This window comes from Pituophis catenifer, unplaced genomic scaffold, assembly GCF_029215685.1.
Source record: "Pituophis catenifer annectens isolate HBS135680 unplaced genomic scaffold, rPitCat1.0.hap2 SCAF_1, whole genome shotgun sequence".
Taxonomy (NCBI): Eukaryota; Metazoa; Chordata; class Lepidosauria; order Squamata; family Colubridae; genus Pituophis; species Pituophis catenifer.
The window spans coordinates 82904089-82928269 of NW_027256881.1; the positions used below are offsets into that span (position 1 = coordinate 82904089).

Consider the following 24181-nt stretch of genomic DNA (forward strand, 5'->3'; position numbering starts at 1 on the left):
GGCAGCTTACAATATTTTTTTTAAAAAATCCATCATATAATAAAAACCCATAAAAATACCACCCACAGAAACATACACACATACACCCATCCTCCATGGCAGCAACAATACAATCAAATCAGCCACTTGAAGCAGCTCCATTTCCATTCGTAGTCCCTAGGCCTGCTGGCAAAATCACATTTTTAGGGCCTTTCAGAACAGGGTGGAGGCCAATTGGAGCTGAGGAGGAATGATGTTCCATAAAGAAGGGTTTACCACCAATCCCTAGGCCCTCCTTCATGGTCCCTTCAGATGTACATTTCTAATCGATGGGACTCATAACATGCTCTGCCTTCCCATCCTGGTGGGTTAGGTGGATGCAATAGGGGAGAATTATATATTGTTCTTCTGACCAGACCACTTTTTCCCAAGAATCTGTGTTTTCCCTTGGACAATATTTGCAATGTTTTCCTTGAAATTCTTCTCAGTGGGATAAATAATGGAAGAAAGGGGAGTTAGTTATTACATGTTGACTACCCTATGATGCTTGTCTTCCAATTCTTAAGCCATCACTTAAAATGTCATTGTGAGTTCATCACCGTGTAGTATAACAATCCTGATGGGCATTGAGCCAGAATAACCCATTACATACAAAGTGGGACAAATGTCACCACACAGCCAATATCTTCAATTTAGCCACCTATATTGATTTTAATGTTATACTCATTGGCAGAATGCTAAATAACATAATTCCTGCATGCATGCATTTTTATTTAATAACACAAGTGGCATAATCCAATCGTTTTCCATTAGGTATGTCTCTGCCAACTTCTGGAGAGAGAACATTACAGTTGTACCCCCCTCATAAGATCCTTGTATGAAACTCATTTACATCAGTATTGCTCAATATATATTGTTCTTCAGCTAACTTTCCTTTTTTCTTGTCCTTTCTTTTTAAACATTTTGGAAGTTATGAAAAGCTATTTGAAGTGCAGCTCACATCCTGTATCTGTTACTTTCACATTAAGATCAATTTTTGGAATACTCTTAGTTTTTGGCTGAGATGAACGCTTGTTTATAAGGTTGATTGTGTTCTGCCTACCTAAATTCTATATAGATTTAACTGACTGTGGCTAACTGACCTCACACATAGTCATCTGACGGCCGAATTAATCTAGTCACATGATGCTCAAGTGCAAGGGAAGCCTAATATTGGTCTTGGGATAAGAAAATCTCTCTCTTACTGTGTGAGAACATCCCCACCAAGTAAAGTTATGGGTACTGAATAGGAAAAAAAGAACATCTACTGTAATTATGATTACATGACCTTCAAAAGCAGTAAGTGAAAAGGAGAATGGTCAAGAAAGCTGGGAAAAATTAGGATGAAAGGCAACCAGAACTGTTGTAGATTAATTAGATTAATGATTAAAGCAATTCAAACTGGACCAGACCCAGTCCCACATTGACAAAATTCAGATGCCTTTGGAAGTACACATGGCATGAAAATGGAAAGGCCTATCATCCTGAAATATATATTTTGGTGAATTTTCCATTCATATCACCGGCCCTATTGATAGGGATATCCCAAAAAAAATGAATGAGCTGTCTGAAGAATTGCTTCACTTTGCATTGCTGGAACCTGTTGCAGAACAGTTTCATACAATGGCTTTATGTTCCAGGATGGATGGAGAGAGAAAGATTCCTAACTAGAGAGATGAAAGTAAAAACAAAGATCGATAGAAGGCTTTCGTTTTGTTTAAGTAGTGGACAGGGAAGCTCCAAACTCGCTAGAACTTGCTTCTTTCCTATGCTTGTGTTCTAGAGATCCATCCTCCTGCAGCAGCTGTGTTTCACCCCCAACCTCCAGAGACTTTCCATCTGGCCAGGGATTCAGCCCAGATGTTTTCAGAGACAATTCCTTTTCCCATCTATACAGAGATCACTTTGTGGCAATTCAGGAACTCGATGGTTTGGATTCAGTTGGACAGGAGAAGGATGTGTTTTAGTAACGGAATTACAATTAATTTCAATCCTCCCTTGCCTGCCCTACTAAATCCCCAAATGCTCAACAAAACCACAATATTGGCTCCTGGAGCAGGAAAAACCAATCTAGATACACAAAGGCAGGGGAAAAAAATGAAAAGGGGAAAAAATGTAGTCCCAAAAAAACAAGCAAAAGAAGATCACGGTCATTCATGAGAAAGACTTGCCTAATGTTAAAGGAATACTGTATTACCGTTTCAGAGTGAAATTATACATCAGTAACCATTTCTCAGAATATGATTCTGTGAACACCACAAAGTCACATGGATGAGTTGCCATTCAGCACAAAAGGCAGCAATATTTAGAGACGAAAGGATGAGATCAACTCCCCATCCTCTTTTTTAATTCAAGGCACCCAGAGAATCTCCAAATTAGATCAGAAAATCATTGCTTCCCACAATTTTCTTTTCTTGATCTACATTCTCCCTTGCATTCTTTCCAGGTGAATTTGTTTGTCACATGGCAGAGAGAACATATCTATACATTATATAAATAACATTCCTTCCTTTGTTCTTTCCTGCTCTTCCCATCTGTCTAAATCCTGTCTCTTCTCCAATCCACAGTTCATTTGAATAAGCAATTCATTGGCAGAAAATCAAAAAAAAAAAAGGTTTTTAGACATAACTTTCGATTATGGCAGTCTACAAGAAATGCAAATAATGTTCTTGAAATGCAAATTTCTCATATTATTTGTTGGTTGAGCATTTCTAATTTCTGCAACACAAATTAATGGCTATGAATTTTAAAAAGCTGTTTTGAATTTTAGGTGTTAACTGCAATTGTTTTTGGGTTGAAATAGATATACACTCAATAACATAAAACTGGCAACAACCAGGAATAATTTAATTTCTCCATTCCTGTTCATCAGACAGGACCAGTGATATGCATAGTCCTTCAAAGACTAAACATGATGATCTTAGCTGTTTAGTCCCACTGCCATTACTATCCCTATAGTCAGATTGGCAACCCTATGGAAAAGGGCAATCTATAAAATGATTCAGTGCAATAAAATAGAAGCCTACCTTTTAAATTGGAAGTTCTCAAAGAGAATTCTTGGCTCAGTCTTATCTATTAGCATCAAACAACTTATAAACAACTCTATTCACTACTGAACATTTTCTCAATGTGATATTCTTCCCAAGGATATGTTAAGTGAACATAAGCAGGGCAAAAATGTATACAGAATGGAGCTATGCTCTTTACATCCTCACATTTTATTTATCTTTCATTCAAGGCATGCAAACAAAGCCTTTCACAGCTTTGTTTGCAGCTGGAATATGGGAAGTATTATATATTTGCTGAAATATCAGAAGGGGACCTTCCCTTACATCTGAGCAACAGCCTACTATGTTCACTAAATCCAGGATTATGCTGAGAGTTGTCCAAGTGGTCATAGATTCCCTTCAGGCCTCTTCAGAGTGATTAGTGAGAAAGCAAGGGTAGAATAAATAGAATGTGAAAAATGGACTATTATGCATTAGTCACTACACCTTTCCTAAACTGGCTCCAGTTTAGTTTTAATCAGCTTATTTTGATATACTTTATTCAATAGATAGAATAACTTGATGGGGAGGATGATTTTTACTCATCTGATACTCTTAGTTTAACTAAATATTCTGACTGGACAATAAAACCATGGCAAATATGGTTGGACCAGTTGGCTTTTACTAGCTATCTAATTTTTCTTGTAGAATAAATACTACTGCTTTCTAATTGCCTAGGAATCACCCCATTTAACCTGTCCTCGTGTTACAATTATCATATGTAGAAAATAATATCTATCAAATGAGAACCTTCAGAAAAATAAGATTTTTTGAGTGACCACAAGGTTGAATTAAAAAAAAATCTTGTTTGACCTACAGACTGACAAGCTTCCTCTGAACTAATTTTTTATTCTTTTGGAATTTCAAAGATTGAGTAATCTTCTATTGCTTTCTAACAGTACAGTCCTTATCACTCTCAAAATTTTATGACATTACACATCCTCCTTTTGAATATAAAAAAATTAAAAATCATAATTTAAAACATCCATATCCAACTTTTGGGTTTGCCTGGGCCGCACCGAGTGAAGATGAATTGTTTTGGGCCATATATAATCCATATAAATAATCCATATAAATGCACATAATAATGTTAAAAGTTTATGATCTTGTGGGGCTTCATTACTAGTTGTCCAGAACTGCATGCAGCCCACAGGCTGGACACACCCGATTTAAGACTTCAAAGTACAGAATGTTGTTCAGAATTACACAGAGCACTGTCTGGCATTAGTGTTTGCAGAATAATAAGCATGTCATATTTGGAGAGATATTTTTGGACATTTATTTATTTATTTATTTATTTGTTTAAATTTCTATACCGCCCTTCTCCAATATAGGACTCAGGGCGGTGAACAGCCAAAGTAAAAACAAGACATACATACAAAACATACAAAATCTAAAAAACTGATTAAAATAATTAAATATCTTGGCCATAATTAAAACTGTTCCAATTTAAAATCAATTTAAAATTTGACTCAAGCCAGCCCAGCTAGTTGAAATAAATGGGTTTTCAGGGCCCGACGAAAAATCCGGAGGTCTGTTATTGTACGTAACTCTGGGGGGAGGTTGTTCCAGAGGGTGGGCGCCACCACAGAGAAGGCTCTCCCCCTGGGGGTCGCCAGCCGACATTGTCTGGCGGACGGCACCCTGAGGAGGCCTACTCTGTGTGAGCGTACTGGCCGGTGGGAGGCTATTGGTGGCAGAAGGCGGTCTCGTAAGTACCCCGGCCCTAAGCCATGGAGCGCTTTAAAGGTGGTCACCAACACCTTGAAGTGCACCCGGAAGACCACCGGGAGCCAGTGCAGCTCGCGCAGGAGAGGTGTCACATGGGAGCGCCTCGTCGCCCCCATAATCCCCCGCGCGGCCGCGTTCTGGACCAGCTGGAGCCTCCGGGTGCACCCCAGGGGGAGCCCCATGTAGAGAGTGTTGCAGTAGTCCAGGCGGGAAGTGACGAGTGCCTGAGTGACTGTGCGTAAGGAGTCCCGATCTAGAAAGGGGTGCAACTGGCGTATCAGGCGAACCTGATAGAAAGCCCCCCTGGCCACGGCCGCCAAATGATCTTCTAAAGACAGCCGTGCGTCCAGGAGGACGCCCAAGTTACGACCCCTCTCCGTGGGGGCGAGTGATTCACCCCCAATAGCCAGCGATGGCATCAGCTGGCTATATCGGGACGCCGGAAGCCACAGCCACTCGGTCTTGGAGGGGTTGAGTCGGAGCCTGTTTCTCCCCATCCAGGCCCGCACGGCCTCCAGGCACTGGGACATCACTTCAAGGGCATCATTGGGGTGGCCTGGGGTGGAGATGTACAGCTGGGTGTCATCAGCGTACTGATGGAACTCCACCCCGAAGCCACGGATGATCTCACCCAGCGGCTTTACATAAATGTTGAACAGAAGGGGCGAGAGGACCTTCCTTATAGTGCTAATAATTTTCTCTAATATCAACAAATTATTGATGTAGTCAGAAAGCATAATAACAACACAATTATTATGCCATGATATGGCTACAAAGATCAAACTAGTGCACTACAAACTGTGGTATTTCCTGTGACACCCTATGGAAGCAAAACTTCAAGAAACAGAATAGAAAGAGTATTTTCACTTTTGAACTTTGAAGTTGGAGGAGACCCCACCAACGACAACCAATAAAACAAACAAAGAGATCATCAAAATAAATCAACTCACTCAAGACACAAATGACCAGGTTCAAATCATCCTACTTCAGGCATATTAAGGAAAGACTATCCTTCTGGAAAAAACTCTAATGCTGGGAAAGGTGGAAGGTAAAAAAGATGACCAGCAGCAGGGTAGATGAATTCATTTACAATGGTGATGGGTGTATCATTGGAAGACCTGAATGAACCAGGTTAGGGACAGATTTTCATGGAGAAAATCTATGAGTCACTATGAGTCAATACCAACTTGATGGCAATCAATCATGAAAGTACTTGTCATTGTTGGAAAAAGATGTTTTTTGAAATGCAATTTAAAAGATCCTAAAAAATCTATTGTAATTGAAAACTGATGTTATCCTCATAGCTACTTTTATAGCAAATCCCACTGCAATTTAATTTTGAAACACATTACAAACACCATCATTGGGCTGTATGTATGAATGTATCTTATGACCGAATATGTCATACTCACAATTTGATCTGAACTGTTTCCAATGTGCAGTGAGCGATTTGCCAAATCAAAACCACCAAAGCTGCAGGTTCTCTGTGAAATAAGGCAAATTTATAACATTTTACCACAAAATCTACTGTCTTCTTGAGTAGAGAAAACAGTAGAGAAACGTCTCAATTGTACAAATAACAGCAGCAAGCATGAAAAAATGTTCTGGATTATGTTCATGCATCATGTTCCCTTCCTGGACTTTTACTAATTATTTTATTGCTTCATATTGAGATTGGGATTTTCAATAAAGGAGTTTTAAAACTATTTCCTAGGTGAGGAATAGCTTTACATAACCCATGTTTTGGGAGTCATTTGGGTACAGAATATTAACAACAGCAAATTTTCCACTTTATCGTACTTGAAATAGACAAAAGTTTTGAAATTTTAAGCATCTGCTCAATTGGTTGATTCAGTGAATAAGGACATCTTAAATCTCTGAACAAATGACAATTTCCATTTTCAGAGACTCCATATCTGTAACCAAGGCCTGTATGGAACAAAGCAGTTTTCGTACTACTACAAGAGAGAATACAGTAGGTGATATGTGCAGTGGCATAATCTTGCGGAAGTAATTAGAGAAGTGAGTTCTTCTCAGAGAAACATCTCAAGCAAGAAACACTGACATTGAATACAATAGTTCTGCTTGCCTAAACAGGTCAGCGTAATGACACTAATTTTCTTTTCAAAGCTGAAAAACACAGCCAAGTGAAAGCATATTTACTTGGTGCTTAATAATGATCCTCATATGTAAAGTGCTCATTATTGAAAAGATGGTAGCCTTTGGAGCTCAATAGAACTGCCTGGTTCCCTTTCAGTTCTACAATTCAGATGTTTGCCTTTTCCAGAAATAAATTGGCTGTCTATTTCTATGTTTTGATCTACACATTTACATCTTGTCCTTCAACCTTATTCCCTCTGTTTTTCTTCATCTTATAGAAAAACAACAGCAGCAGCAAATTGGGACATGATCATTATCCTTCATCATATACTTCGTAAATAATAAATGCTGTATATGTAATATCTCATTATTAAGTCTGCTACCAATTAATACATTACTAAAAGCCAATTATAAGCTCTACTAGACAACCTATATGAAGCATGTTTTTTATCCTCATCAAACAAACCTTTGCTGGTGAACATGTAATTGTATTTCTTCCCTGAAAACATCCATTTAACAAGAAAGTCAACAGCAAAGGAATGCTGTAACAATTTTAAAAAGTTATCTCAGAAAGTTTATATTATCTTTTAATATCAAACAAGGATTACATTTGGGGGTCTTCATGTATTTGTATATGAACATGTATGCAGGCAGTGAGTATGTATGACAGCAGAATTCAGAGTTGGCATGGATGGTGTATGGAATCATACAAACACACAAAAAAACCCTCACAGTTAAAAGTTGCTTTTTGGCAATATGCTATATTTCAAACAGCTGTATTGTTACGCTTGCTATTGGACATATAGTTCATTACTTCCAATTACTTCACAAAAACATGCTAAATAAAAACTGTAGATGAAGAGACTGTAGATTCTTAAATGAAATGATCATGCACATACTTTAAAAGTTCTAGGCATGCCTTGGCCACTAAAATAAATTTAAATGCCCAAAACATATGTAAAAGCAACACATGTAATCAGTCCTATTGACAAGGAATGCCATAGCTCCTGAGGTTGCAGTAAACATGAATTATGATCTCAGAGGAAGACAGTATAGAATAGTGCCTAAAATTCACAAGCAGGGTATAAAGCATCTGCTCTTTGTAAAAGAGGCCTTAATCCAAGATCTCATATATATAAAAAAGGAAGAGATATAGCTTTTTCTCCAAGGATGCAATCCAACACATCCTAGTTATTATTTTATTTATTATTTATTTATTAGTCCAATTTTTTTGGTTACCCCTCTCACAAGCAAACAATTCTGGGCATTGTTCAACAGAGCTAAAAGGAGTTAATAAATACATTAAAAAGTATGAAAAAGCAAATTAAAACAAAAAATAATAGACATAACGGAGCACCTCACTAGGCCACCCATTCCTGGGGATCCCAGCCCTGCTGGCATAACCAGATCTTGAGGGACCTCCGGAAACTTAACAGTGACAAGGGTAGCTGGTAGTGGGGGAGAAATTCAACAATCTGGGTGCCACAACAGAAAAGACCTTGCACCTACAGCTTATCTAGTATCTTCCTAGCTGACAGACACAAGCTATAGCAGGGGCGTTCAACTGTGGCAACTTTAAGACCTGTGGACTTCAACTCCCAGAATTCCCCAGCCAGCCATGGTTGAACACACCTAGGCTATAGGCTATAGGTATTTAGACTCCCTAGCCTACGTCATATCATATAAGGATGTTCAATTCCTGTTACCAATATTGGCAATACACAGTAAATTACAGTAACAGGCTTACAATCAAATAATTTGCAGGACAAAATATATTTTTAAAGAGTATGTATAATGTATTTTATAAGAGTATGCCTCTTATATAAGCACATCATGTGCAGTCAAGTGAAAAGTCTATTTCACCATCTGAAATATTCTCTACATACCATCTTCGCCAAAGAAATTATTTTAATAAAATACGTTACAAAGTAGGGCAGAATCCACTAACATACAAAGCACTGGAGAAAAAGGATAAATTATCCTAGAAAAAAAAATTAACAGCTTTACAGTGGCTACTAGCCAACTGCAGCCATAGTTTACAAGTTAGCAAAAGTGAGATTTTGTCTGTCAGAATCATTTTTTTCCCCTTAAGTTTCTTGGAACACTAGTCGTGATTGCCTCAACCCGAGATCTTAGTTCAGAAATACAATCCAGCTATGAACTTCCCAGATGGCTTTAGATCCCTGGCTCTCATCCTTATTTTCCTATATCTGAGCTGGGAATTAAATATTTCACTTTACTGAGCAATTATGGACTGCAATCCTAAGCACTGTACAGATCTTTGCCTGATGAAAATTAAGAGTTGCAATTTTTTTTTTTAACCGTATTTTTTGAGAACCGTATTTTCTCAGAAGGAAGTTATCAATAGCTACACAATGGGATGATGGTTGGATCCTCAGTCAAAAAAATAGGTAGGATCCCCTTCCCCCCCATCTCTTTTTGTGTGTAACTTTTTCATTTATATATCAATTTTCTCCTCAGTTCATTGCTTTCCTTTCTCTCTTTTACACACATACACCTTACTTCTCCTTCACCACACCTAGTCAGCATACAGAGATAAAGAATGAGCTGATATTCCAATCCGAGTCCCTCTACTTCTTTCACTCCTGCATGAATCACAACATTTAAAGGAGTTAATGATGCAGAGTACACAGAAATATGATTTCTCCACATCACCCACTCATCACCACTACTAGCTTGGCTGCTGGCAAAGCCACAGTTATGCCGACGTTGCAATGCACGGGAATTGCTTTCCCTGGATATTGTCATCTGCAGCATAATGAGCTGGTTGGTGGGCTTGCAGCCTTGCAACTGTGCCAAGAAAAGCAATGGAAATGATCCCGCCCACCTCTTCTTCTCTGGTGGAATTGTCTTGCTGCAAATCTTTCTAAAGGGCTTGAGGAAATCAGAATTTGTTAAGGAGCAAAGACACTGGCAGAGACTTAAGATGGGCTGCTCTGATCAGAGGCTGCTCTGGAGAAATATGGGAGTAAGCACAGAAAACAAACAAACATACCAGTTACATATGGAACATTTGGAAAGATATAAAAAGTGCCAACCCCCCCCCCCCCCCCAAAACTGATCTATATAGTATTTCTACTACTTTTTAGGAAGGATTCACAACACTTTTTCATCAGTCACTGAGCCAATTTGAGAGGGTGTTCCAAACAGGGGTGAAATGCTACCAGTTCGCCCCAGATTGGGTGAAGCGGTAGTGATAAAAACTACCGGTTCGGGTGAACCAGTAGTAAAAAAATGCTTTAAAAAGTAAAAGAAAGGTTCCAACAATCACAGCTGTGCCGTGTGATCGTCGGAACCTTTTTTTTTTTTTAACTTTTTTAAAGCTTTTTTTTTACTACCAGTTTGGGCGAATAGGTAGTAAAAAATGCTTTTAAAAAAGGCTCAAGGTTGACTCAGCCTTCCATCCTTTCTAAGGTAGATAAATTGAGGACCCAGTTTGTGGGGGCAATAAGCTGACTTTGAATAAATATACAAAAGTATGAAGGCTATCGCTTAACGCATTGTAAGCCGCCCTGAGTCTCCGGAGAAGGGCGGCATATAAATCAAATTAAAAAAAAAAAGTAAAAAAAAAAGTTGGCCACGCCCACTCAGTCACATGACCCACCACCACCAAGCCACGCCCACAGAACCAGTAGCAACAAATTTTACATTTCACCACTGGTTCCAAACTGTAACTTAGAGGCAACAGGTGGGCTTTTTTGTCAACCTAGTAAGGTAGAAAGGTGAATGATGACATACCTACCTAAAATTCTGTATCTCTAAAACTGAAGCATAACTTTCTCCATATGATGGGCCAGAAAACATCATTTGAACCATCCCACAGTTTCTCAGTTCAGAATCTATGATCTAAATGCACTGTACAACTGTCACTAATTAAATTATATTTATTTTATTTTTGATTTGTCCTGCCATTATTATTTTTATAAATAACTCAAGGTGGTAAACCTGAGTTTCCATTTCCTCCTCCTATTTTCCCCAGAACAACAATCCTGTGAGGTGAGTTGGGTTGAAAGAAAGTGATTGGCCCAAGGTCACCCAGCTGATTTTCATGGGACTTGAACTCACAGTCTCCCACTTTCTAGCCTGGTGCCTTAACCACTAGGCATACTGGTTCTCTCCATGTATTTAGTTATATGTTTATTTATTTCTTCTTAGTATTGTTGATTCAAGCAAATATGGAACAAAAGCCATTTTCTATCTGAAAATGTACTTCTTGTATTTAGTTGATTCTAAAAGGCAAGGGTTTTCCCTTAAAATGTTGTCAGTTTAGGAACAAGGTACAAGACTAGTGTGCCTCAATATTTATTAGAATATCTCACTGGCCAATAATTAGGAGAAGGTTGAGGAGAGAGAAGACAAGAGAAAGGCAATGAAATGGCCTTTCAAATACCATGATTGGGGGGTGGGGAACCCCAAGCAATGCTGACTGCAACCTCATGGGAGCTTGTGGCCACCTTTGGTGTAAAACTCACAGACTTTTGGTGGATTCTCAAAAGAACCCTTTTTGTACAGCGATCGACTGTGGAAGCCCACTTCCTCTTTGCCGCCGCCTCTTCCTCCAGTAGGCACCGCCTCAACTCCTGTTCTTCACTTTTGCTCAAGGTTCTGTCAGTCACGGGCCGCACCAGATGCGATAGGTTGAGGTGACTGTACAGGCTTCTTTCCACCACATATGTGATATTGAACTCGCTGACTGAATTGCACCCTCGAAGCCTTCTGTTTGAGAAGCCACAGCTTCCACCTCTTCCTAGCCTCTTGGGTTTGTGATGAAGCAGCTGCAGATCGCAGATGGAAGGCGATACACCTTTCCTAGCAGGACGCTGACAGAGAAAAGCTCTAGAACATGAATAATTAGGATCTGCCTTTTTTAACCGGATCTGCTTCCTGACACTCTGGATTTCCTCCAAAGATACCAGGACATGATGCTTGCACTTGCTGTCATAAAAGCAAATGCTTTCTTTACTTACCCCATGACTGAGAGAGCCAAGATTCTTCATTTCTCCATCTGTTAAAGAACGGCAAACTTTGGGTATTTTATCCTCTTCTGGATAAGAAAAGAATGTCCCAAATTTTTTGGGGGGTTTTATAAGGCCACGACTATCAGATTTACTGAAGGTCTTAAGCAATTTCCTGTTTGTACCCCAAGTGTCCAGGCTGCTGGATGAAGGAGATAAGATCAGTGAATCACTTTCATTATCTGGCTGTTTTTCAGAGGAATTATCCAAAACGAATTGTTTCTTGTGAATTCCAGAGTAAAGTGCCGGTCTACCATCTGGTCCTGCGGGAGTGTCAAAGGAGTGATCATCCACACCTGAAAGGGAATATTCCACTATATTAGTTCTCACTAGCTAACCCGGGCGTGACAAAAGACAGAAGGGGGGAAGGGAGAGGGAGGGGGAGGGGGAGGGAGAGAAGTATATCCCAAAGATACGACTTCTTATTCTTGTTCAACCAAATACATGTGGGATAAGTTAATTCAGATAGTCCTTTGACTTACAGCCACAATTGAGCCCAAAATTTATGTTGCTAAGCGAGACAGTTGTTAAGTGAGTTTTGCTCCATTTTATAACCTTTCTTGCCACAGCTGTCAAGTGCAGTAACCGTGTTACTAAACACAGGGTTGTTAAGTGAGTCTGGCTTCCCCATTGACCTTGCCTGTCAGAAGGTGACCACATGATCCTGGACATTACAACCATCACTTTTTTCAGTGCTGTTGTAACTTTGAATGGTCACTAAATGAACTGTTGTAAGTAGAGGACCAACTTCAGTTGAAGAACAGAAGAATCTGGACACCATCAAGGAATAAAACAGATTCAATAGAAGCAATACTGGCATACTGATGTATGCCTCAACAGTATTAGATGATTTTTGGAAAAGGTTAAATCTCTGCTGAAAATAATTAACCTAACTTAAAATAAATTTCAATCCTAAGAATACACACACACACACAAATCCAATAGTGAAAAGCTGAAAGGAATAGAATTTACTGTGCAACAATAAATTCAACTATATATATGTAGTTAATAAAGTAAAATGAGAAATAGATAGGAAGATCAAAGGAAAACCGGATACAGAAGACTGAGTTTATGAATGAAAGGGGAAGGCGGTGAGTGGTCTGTCAGTTTTCATATACTTAAAGGAATGTCAGAAGGAGCCAGCAGCAGCAGCTCTGGATATAGCCTGTTTTGTTTCTACAACTGTGAATGATGCCAAAGAAGTGAATTTAAAATTAGAAATAGGTAGTTTGGGCTTAATATAGTGTCATCAATTGTGAATTTATTGCCTATGATGTTTGTGGACGATAACCTTGCAAAACAGTGGACAGAATTTCTGTCTGAGGGAGTTTTCATACAGAGCATGCCATTTTAAGTAAGAAAGAACGAAAGTAGGGTTGTGTTGTAAGTTGTTGTGTATCTATGATTATATGGAGGAGTTAAGGAAAATTATAGGTATCATAACCCATCCTCTCTCTCTCTCTATACCTATAGTCAAGCTGAATATAGTGAAAGTCATGTATGAATAGAAATACTCTATTTGGAAAGCTATATTTTAAAAAATTCCTTTCCTCCTCCTCCTGCTTATTAGTAGAGAGGGAAAATCCATACTATATTATGATATATTTATCTACTTTGACGGTAGGAACAAGGTACACAAGGGAAAGAATCCAACAAAATACATTGAATATTTAACTTTTAACTTGCATGTTCCAAATGTTTTGATTAAACTCAAATCTTGCAATACATTCATTCAGTGTTTGTGTGCTAACTTGATTCTCCTCTCAAGTAAAATCCTGGAAAGGAAAGTGTGCACTGGGTTTCATCAACTCTAAAAAGGCTAATGTTGTGCTTAGAAAGGTCACAGCAAGAAATGTCTACATATTTATAGAATAGCAAGAGCTACGACTCATTGTATGAGAAAAAAAGAAACACAAACATTCTTCAAATGTTGGCTGGAAGAGCAGACAACCAAAAGATTAAATATACTAAAAATTAACAGGCACATATTCACATTACAACGCAGACTTAAAACTCTGCAGAAAGTAAACTAACCTAACTTAACTTAAAATGATTAAATTGCAATCCTAAAAATACAAAATAAAATAAAAAAAAAATCCAATAGTGAAAAGCTGAAAGGAATAGAATTTACTGTGGAAACATTTTTGCCTAATGGTGTCTATGAGAACTTCTCCAAAAAAGGAAGGCCAGAATCTAGGAGCAATTATGGCATGGGAAGTTTGGGGAGCAGAGAAAATGGTAGATGTTGTATTCTAGTAATCTGGTCCCAAACACATTCTTGCTTGTGCTTGAAGACAAACTGGCAACTGGTGGAGTTGAACATAGGTGCTATGTGGTCCCTACAACTGGCTCCAATCACAACTTCAGATTTTGAATCTGACGAAGGCTGAAATGCCCCCTTTTGACTTGCAATGCAGTCATCAAAATAATAAGCTATTAAGGCGATGTATCACCATAGCAAATGCCCAAAAGTGCAATGGTCTCAGCTTCAAAAAATGTTTTGAGTTAAGAGGTCAAATCCAACCCTTATTACAAATACAGTGTGTCTATGTATGTCAAGATAAATTCCTAGCCTCTGTTGATCTTTCTTCCCGGTCCAAATATGGATAAGCCTGCATAGCCTTAATGTATTATTTTAAAATTACATATTTTTTTTTAAAAATATAAGGTTTTAGTAAAAGTTCATAGGAAACCAGTACAGGTAGTTCTCGACTTACAACAGTTCATTTAGTGATTGTTCCAAGTTACATTATTGAAAAAAGTAACTTATGACCATTTTCCACACTTACGACCATAGCAGCATCCCCATGGTCACATGATCAAAATTCAGATGCTTGGCAACTGACTCATGTTGGCTGCAATGTCCAGGGGTCATGGGATCCCCTTCTGCAACCTTCTGACAAGCAAAGTCAATGGGGAAACCAGTTTCACTTAACAACCAGGTTGCTAACTTACCAACTGCAGTGAACAACTTAACTGTGGCAAGAAAATGGGGCAAAACTCACTTAACAAAGGTTTCAATTAGCAACAGAAATTTTGGGCTCAATTGTGGTCATAAATTGAGGACTACCCGTGGAGTAACTGAGTGTGGAACAAGCTTTCTTTGCCTTTGATTTCAAGAGCTTAGAAAAGGTCAGAGTTCCTTAGATATTTTTATTATCACACACAAAAAAAATCACATCTCTATCAGGCCTCTCTTTTCCTCTCCTGAATTTAAATGTATATAATTAGTTATTAGTTATTGTTGGAGAATAATAGAATAATAATAATATTAGAATAATAAATAGTTATTGCTGCAGAATAATATTTAATGTCCATTTGTCATTTCATTTTTAAAAATCAAATCCAAATACATGCTGTAAAAGTGAAACTCACTATATGTTACTTTAAAGGGTTAAAATCTCTCTCTGTCCATGGAATCAATTGTGGCATTCTTTGACTTCTATTCAAGTGATACATGTCTATTTTCTGACAAGTTCATCGTTCCTTCTGAAAGAACCATTTGCCAAACTTGAAGGGTGTGGTTTCGGTCAGGCAGATGTTTCAGCATCCCACGAGAAACTGACTCGCTTTCTAACCTTATGGGATAAGCCCCACTTGCATTATCTCTTACAGTTTTTCAAATCCACCCCCACAACAACACAGCTCATTTACGAGTCACATTTCTTGGCTTCAGAACTTGCAGGGGAAAAAATGCAAAGAACAAAGCAAAGTGACAAAGGCTTTTAGGAAAAAAAAAATTTTTTTAACCAGAAAGGCAATGTATCTTTTGCCCCTACCAGAACTCTATTCCCTGCAAACTGTTAATCTGGTACTCGCTATTACATTTCATTAATGAAAATCTCATGAAACATTAGTCACTTCCTGGAAAAGTGTATATACTCACTATGCAGATTCTCCTACTATACTGACAAATGCAGAACTAAGAATTCTAATGAGTTTGGTAGTCAAGGTTATGGATCAGGGAGCCCCTTTCCTTGGGTCTGTCCCGTTTCTGTCCAGTTTCAGGCTTGGCTGATAGAGCTTTCTGCTCCGGGTGCACTTCCCAAAAAGCTACTTCAGGACTGCACATTTTTATAGGATGATAAGGGGGGGAAGGTAGTGAAAGTTTGTCTGGTACAGTCCATCCATTCACCAATAATAACCTCTCTATAGCCTTTTCACTTGAGACTGTCCCCAATAAATTATGTTGCAATAAAAGAAGAAAGACAATCCAGCCACACACACACACAAAAAAACCACGGTAGATAACAGTACCTAGAAAACAGTGTACAATAGAGTACAGCCATAAAATTAGACCGCTAATGCAAAGGGCTATTCTGATCCAGCTGATTAATTTGAGCACAGTGCATTAAAAAAAAATCAATTCAGAGGGCGACCAAATGTTTCTTCTTTTTCTCTGGTAAAAGTTTCTCATAAGCTTTTCCAAAGGGATGGCACACCCACCCTTCTCTTTTCCACCACGCCATTCTGACCACTAGCCAGCACATCTTCTTGTTAAAGCTGCTAAATTCTTACCTTCAGTGCTGGGCTTTTTAATTTCTTCCACTCGGATTAATTTCTTTCTCACTCTGCGAGTCGAGTTGACCAACTTATGCAGTCTCTTAAACTTCACTGATTCTTCTGATTCATCATCTGATTGCTCTCTTGACTGGCAGGGAAGCAAAAGGAAATGTTAGTAGAGGAATTGTTGCACAGCTCAAGGCAGGGAAGCGTCTCTTTTTCCAGAGTCCTAAAACAAGGCAGATCCTGAAACTTGAAACAGTTCATCTCTCATCCTGAATATTCACAATTTCTTTTCTCTCCATCCCCCCCTCTCTGTCTGTCTGTCTCTCTCTGTCTGTCTGTCTGTCTCTCTCTCACACACATACACAGAATACTTTAAAAAGAATGGAACATACCATTTTCACTTCTAAATTAGCACAAAGTAAGGTCTCAGACGCCAAAAGGTATTCCAGCCCTCATCGTCCTCTCTGCCTCTGCACATTGTGTAATAATAGCAATCTCCACGTTGCTTCCCTACACAGCCGAGGCAGGACACTTTTCCTAGCACACTCTGAGCCTTGTTAGTTAAGCTCCTGTGGTTTGGGTCAGGCAATGGTCTTTCTGGCCTGGCGAAACTTCTACATTGAAAAGCCTGGTTAGAAACTGCTTTTCTGCGCTGAACTGAAACACTCCCATTGACTCCTTTTTTCCAGCCTTAACAAGGAAAATCAAAAACAGCAACAGCAGCAAAAACGAGGAGGTGGGAAGGGAGAGAGAGGGAGAGAGGGAAGGGGAGGGAAATGAAGAGGAGAGCTCATCCTCTCCACTCCGATGTATTTTATTAATTATAGTCATAGAATTTTTTTCCCTCTTATCCCCATGCCGGGCTTCTCATTCTAAAGATTCTCAAGATTGGCTGTTAATACAGACCGAGCATTCCTCAAGAATTGACCAAAGGAAAACTCTGACCTTTGCAGGCTCTTAGTTTAGCCCATATTCCCCAGCTTCCCATTTGGTCTCACATCTGATGCTGCCTGCTCCGTTCCAGCTGTTTTCCCTCAAGTATCCAGCATTACAGAGACATAAAGAATCCTTCCTCTCTAGCAGCAGTGACACCACAGGCTGAAACAATCCATTCCTTGTGAACCAAATCAGAGCCCTCATTTTCAAGCCAGACCCAGCGCTCAATATGCTACTTCCTCTGTTTGGCCCCATTTAGAATTTCTGTGTGCGAAAGTAGAAAGGGGGAGACCAAAAGAAAGAAGTGGGGGGGATGGGGACAGAAGAAGAGGGAGACTTAACTCTTGGCTTTTACAGTACAGAACTGCCACTGTACAAGCCTTGCATTCCAAGGAGCGGAGAAGATTCCAGCTGGAACTCTCCAAAGACTCTATTTTGGCCTTTGCTTTCACACACAGACCTGACCAATTCATCCCAATTCCAGCCTCCCAGCTCAGAACCCCAAGAGCAGCTTCCTGTGGGTGAACTTTGGGTCATTTAAGTTGCCAGGTTGAAATTGGGCCTTTTTGTCTGTGTTTTAAGTTGGACAAAATAGGTTTTATTTAACAGCAAATGTATATAATGTCCATATGTATCAAGCTGGGGGCACAATGGCTCAGCAGTAAAAGACGCTGAGCTTGTCAGCTGGAAAGCTGACAGCCCAGGTTTGAGACCCGAGCACCGCACAACGGGGTGAGCTCGTGTTAACTCATCCCAGTTCCTACCAACCAAGCAGTTTGAAAGCATACAAATGTGAGTAGATAAATAGGCACCACTTTGGTGGGAAGGTAACAGTATTCCATGCACTTCGTCGTACAGTCATGCCGGTCAGATGACCAGGGTAGTGTCTTTGGGTAATGCTGGCTCCCTCGGCTAAGAAATAGAGGACCACCTCCTGGAGTCATACATGACTGAACAGGGGAAAACTTTACCTATGTATCACACTAGCCACACAGGACAAAGCAAATCAATTGCCACCTACTGCCCCTTCTGAGGGTGTATAGGACTTGTTCCACAGTTCTTTCATGATCTTGGTGGCTCACCTTTGCCATCATCATTTTTGAATTGTGAAAGCCAGAACTAGAATTCTGGCCTTCACAATTCCTACTGGAATTCCTACTGGAGAATTCCTACTGGAGTCTGACCAGGGCAGAGTAGGATCAAATGATTACTCCTTGTGATCTGGATGTCGCTGTTTCACGCTACAGTGCTTTGAGCCCTTATTCAAACAATTTAGCTTTATGTGCAAATATAAATGCAGCCATATTGTCCTGCTTGGACTCTAAAATAAAATAGGACATTATAGATGCACTCTTACAGATGCACTCTTTCTCTTTGCACTTGGATATGTGTAAGCATTTTCAGAGAAAAATGCTCCTTGAGATGCTGCTGCGTTGAATGTACATGCATTCCAGGAAAAGTATGAACTGGCCCAACTTTAAGTAATTCCCTACACAAAAAGGCATTTGCATATTAATACCAAAAGGGAACATTTTACAGCATGTGGCACTTTGGCTATCCCACTCAGAGGTCAGAATGCTTCCAATTCAACAACTTTGAGTCGTTTGCATCTACAGGCATGCAGCTTTCTGCTTGAAAATGTTTCGACATAGCCAGTAACTCTGTGCCAAAAAAAGAGAGGGCCCCACAACACGTATAACCCTCTATCTGGAAAGCAGTCATTCTACAAAGCGATTTCTTTGCATGTTTCAAAGAAGAAAACACATGGAATTGCAATACTGTAAACAGGAACAGCTTGGTTTTCGACCACACTGTAAGCCCCCACCCCTTTCATTCAAAAGCCCCTAATGGCTCAAGCCTTAATTATTTTGGCTAATGTTGGATGCAGAAATTCTGTAGTGAATGCTTAAGTGTTTCATTTCTAGTTTCCATGGCAACATTACATCAGATTGCAGACAGCTGGCTCCACAGTTTTAAACCATAACAAATTGACCAAGCTAGTTCAGAAAATTATCCTGGCTTTAAAGAGATAGCATGCTATTCAGCCGCCAGCAAAACAGTGGAAGGCCAACAGGGCTCACTTTTGGCAAATATAGGAAGGCGGACTCTTTTTTCCCAGCTTCTTTTGGAACAAGTGCATCCTTGACACATCAGCGATGTTCTAATACCAGCAGAAAGTGGGTCAATACTGGATGAAAAAGCACGGGAGAACCAGATCAACAGCATTTGCAGTTATGAAGTTCTCCAACAATAAACTAAAACAAAACTTTTGGCCCAAAAGCTTCCCAACCTCGGTTGTTTGGACGTTCTCTCTGCTTCTTCATTAACAAGGTGGAATTAGAAGTCAGGAAACTATCTCAGTTGCTAATATGATCTTCGGAAAAGATGGAGAGTTTTCGTTTTTCTCTGCAAGCTCTGACTCCCATTGAATTCTGTATCTCATGCCAAGCTTATTCATACGGTTTGGGGAAGTACATATTTACTAAAGAAACAATTCCTGAAATTCACATTTTAAGGAATTGATTTATATTTCTTGATCTGTCTGCATTTATTGCTTCTTCAGTCATGATCTACTTTCTAAATAGGCCAATATACAAGTCCATCCAAGAAATGACTAATTAACATACCAAATTACTGTTTAACTCAGGGGTGTTTATTTATTTATTTATTTATTTATTTATTTATTTATTTATTTATTTATTTATTTATTTATTATATTTCTATACCGCCTTTCTCCCGTAGGACTCAAGGCGGTGTACAGTCAAGAAAAATATAGACACACAAACATCATAAAATTGCTAATTAAAATTATTACTTAGTTTGGTCAATTAAATAAAACCCAGAATTAGATCACATTTAAAAAATCATTCACATGTTCATATGTTTAGCCCCGCCTGTTGGAACATCAGGGTCTTGAGGGCACGGCGGAAAGCACGGAGATCAGGGATATTCCGTATCTCTGGGGGCAGTTCATTCCAAAGGGTTGGAGCCCTCACAGAGAAGGCCCTCCCCCTGGGAGTCGCCAGTCGACATAATTTGACTGACAGTACCCTGAGTAGTCCCTCCCTGTGAGAACGAACTGGTCGGTGGGAGGCTAGTGTTGTGCTAGCTTAACCTTATTTCCTATCTGTATCAAAACTAATTTTTCATTTCATAACTATGTGATTACTTACAAGAAATAGGCGGTGTTTCAATAAAGAAAATATATGTTATAATGTTATATTATGCATATGTTTTATTACATATGCATTTATCCAGAGATACAGTTTCATGCACATGTTAGGCATCCCTGCTTAAATGGTACAATTCACTCAATTGTTAAGTAAACAAAGGCTATTTAATCTTTATATATTTCTGCAAATGTGAATGGAATCTTACTCTTCATGTACAGTTGTTCAGAGATTCCAAAAAGTGGCTGACTTGTCAGGCTTACAGTTCTACAGATAAATGAATATTTTGACACTCTAAGGTTGGCACTGGAGTTCCATCTACTTTCAATGTACATTGGTTCTTCTGAGCGGCTGTGTGAAGACTTGAAAATGAATACAATTCATTCTTACAAAACAGGAGAAGATTATTTAAAAGAAAAACAAAAACACTTCCAGCTAGCAGTTTTGATTCTGGCAAGCATTGTTAAGAAATGGAAGTTACATAAAACTGTTGAAGTCAAGACAAGACCTGGAAGAACAATTCTGTTAATATTGGTCCCAAACTATTCAGACCGGCAGATCGGAAACCGTAGATTACCGCAAACCATTTGCCAAAAAGTTTCGCTGACAGTGATGTCAGCTAATCCATAGTATCATCAGTCTAAAGGTGCCCAATTTTCAGTCAGCTGGACATTCTATAGCAAAGTAGCTGGCTCTGTAATAACTCAAAAATCTGTGGTTTTGCATATACAAGCTTACATTTCTTTCTCAATTCTAACTAACCTTTAAATAAGCTGGCCCAATGTTTTCACAAAGAAATAGCATTGAACAGGTAGTCCTCAACCTACGACCACAATCCAGCCCAAAATTTATGTTGTTAAATGAGAAATTTGTTAAGAATAAGAAATAAGAATAAGAAAATTGTTAAATAAGAAATTTGTCTACGCACAGTCACTCAGGCACTAGTCATTTCCCGCCTGGACTACTGCAACGCTCTCTACATGGGGCTCCCCCTGGGGTGCACCCGGAGGCTCCAGCTGGTCCAGAACGCGGCCGCGCGGGGGATTATGGGGGCGACGAGGCGCTCCCATGTGACACCTCTCCTGCGCGAGCTGCACTGGCTCCCAGTGGTCTTCCGGGTGCGCTTCAAGGTGTTGGTGACCACCTTTAAAGCGCTCCATGGCTTAGGGCCAGGGTACTTACGAGACCGCCTTCTGCCACCAATAGCCTCCCACCGGCCAGTACGCTCGCACAGTGTGGGCCTCCTCAGGGTGCCGTCCGCCAGACAATGTCGGCTGGCGACCCCCAGGGGGAGAGCCTTCTCTGTGGCGGCGCCCACCCTCTGGAACAACCTTCCCCCAGAGTTACGTATAATAACAGACCTCCGGATTTTTCGTCGGGCCCTGAAAACCTATTTATTTCAACAAGCTGGGCTGGCCTGAGTTAAATTTTAAATTGATTTTAAATTGGGTTATCTTAATTTCGGCCAAAACATTTAATTATTTTAATATTGTTCTTAAATTTTGTATGCTTTGTTTTTATCTTGGCTGTGCACCGCCCTGAGTCCTATTTGGAGAAGGGCGGTATAGAAATTTAATAAATAAATAAATAAATAAATAAATAAGTGAGTTTTGCCCCATTTTACGACTTTTCTTGCCACATTTGTTAAGTGAATCACTGCAGTTGGTAAATTAGTAACACGGTTGTTAAGTGAATCTGGCTTCCCCATTGACTTTGCTCGTCAGAAGGTCGCAAAAGCGATTCACATGACCTTGGGACACTGCAACTATCATAAATATGAACCGGTTGTCAAGCATCCAAATGTAAATCACATGACCCTGGGAATGCTGTGTGAAAAATGGTCACAAGTCACTTTTTTAGTGCCGTTGTAACTTTGAACAGTCACTACACAAACTGTTGTAAGTTGAGAACCACCAGTATTATGCTTGTGCAACAGGATATCATCACACCCTCTAGCTGTGTTGGAGCTGCAGTTCCTGGATTTCTCAGCCACCAAGTAGCTTGGTTAAAATGAGGGGAGAAGCAGACCTAACATATTTGGAGAATCTAATCATTTATTTGCCTACTTATCTAGATCAAGGCTTGGATGTTCTTGCCTTGAAGAACATCCAAGCCTTCAAAAGCAACCATCTCTAAGTATTGGATTCAAATTATTCCAGAAGGATTTAAATAGACGATTGTTCCAGAGCCATATACAACATATTCTGTACTAGCCAGGCTAGATTTCTAAGCTAAACTTGGAAAAAAATCGAAGGATTTGCTAGTCCATTTTAAAAAATTTTTTTTTTAATTTTTAATTTGATTTATATGCCGCCCTTCTCCGGAGACTCAGGGCGGCTTACAGTGCGTTAAGCAATAGCCTTCATTCTTTTGTATATTTATACAAAGTCAGCTTATTGCCCCCACAACTGGGTCCTCAATTTACCTACCTTAGAAAGGATGGAAGGCTGAGTCAACAAAGAGGCATTGTTGTCTCTTATTTAATTAACTACAGTATTCATCTTCTTCCAAGTAAGATTTTTTGACCAACCCTTTTACTCACTTGCTTAGATAATTGGTTTGTAAATACAAACATACTTAAAGGGGGGGAGGGGGGCTTCAAAATCCCTGCATCTCGTTGAGAAAAAACAGAAAGCGGCTAGAAAATTAAATTTTAATCAAATGGTAAAAATATGGCTGATAGAGCAAGGCACGTATCTTCAAAAAAAGACATCAATTAAGGGAAAGGAAAGGATCGAAAGACTCAGCATGCTGGCTTATGACATATATAGCCACAGAGAGGAGCCCTTCCTGTTCTTCTTTCCCCTTTGCAACAGGGGAAATACATCCTTTGAATATTATGTGACAGGCTCGATGACTTACCAGCTTTGGCATTTAAGAAGCCTAATAGTCTGTTCTGAATAATTCTCCCTTGAGGGCTGCTCTTCTCAGCTGTGTTACTCTAAATTTTAGGCTCATCTACAGTTTACTTAAGTGAATAATATTGGACTTCACCCTCTGACAAAGTGACTGGGTTTGGGAGCCACACAACTTGATAAAGCATTCGTTTTACTAATGGCCATTTCCTATATGAAGAAAATAGGGAAAAGGAGTAAAAAAACACAACCTATTGGGTGCCTTCTACCCATATAATTCTCCGTCTCCGGAAGAGAGGAAGAAGTTACTGAGTATAACTAAATCTATTCACCACAAAGACAGGAAGAGAGGAAACAATGCCAGCTTTCTTGCACCAGAGGTTTACTGACACTTTCTGACCCCTCAGTTCCTTAATAATTGTCGGTGGAATTTCAGTGAATGAAAAATGGGTGGGGAAGAGCAACTCATAAAACACTATTGCACCTCTGCAAAAGGAGTTTGAAATGCTAAAGAACAGAAAACTCTACACAGAAAGATGGATACATGGACAGACCTGAGCATTACTCAAAGAATGACTAACAATTTTGCTTGGTTTTATTGGGTTAAGAGGTCCCCGCCCCCCCAGAAACAAGAATCTGTTCCAGATGTTTCCAATGACTATTCTTATTAGCTCCTGCCAGGATGATCAATGGTCAGGGATGACCAGAGCAGTTGTAACCCCAAACATCTGGAAGGGCCTAAATAGGAGAATGCCAGCTTAGAACATGCAATTTTATTG

At 39.5% G+C, this 24181-nt stretch overlaps 1 protein-coding gene across 1 annotated transcript in view; it reads right to left on the reverse strand.

Moving 5' to 3' along the window:
* LOC139322774 (SAM and SH3 domain-containing protein 1-like) overlaps positions 1-24181 on the reverse strand; it is a 629849-nt gene that overhangs the window by 20538 nt on the left and 585130 nt on the right. The window contains exons 9-11 of the mRNA XM_070951997.1: positions 16451-16583; positions 11390-12228; positions 6209-6280 (exon numbers count right to left, since the gene is read on the reverse strand). Of these exons, the coding sequence (XP_070808098.1) occupies positions 6209-6280; positions 11390-12228; positions 16451-16583 (1044 nt within the window). The remainder of the gene's footprint in view (positions 1-6208; positions 6281-11389; positions 12229-16450; positions 16584-24181) is intronic.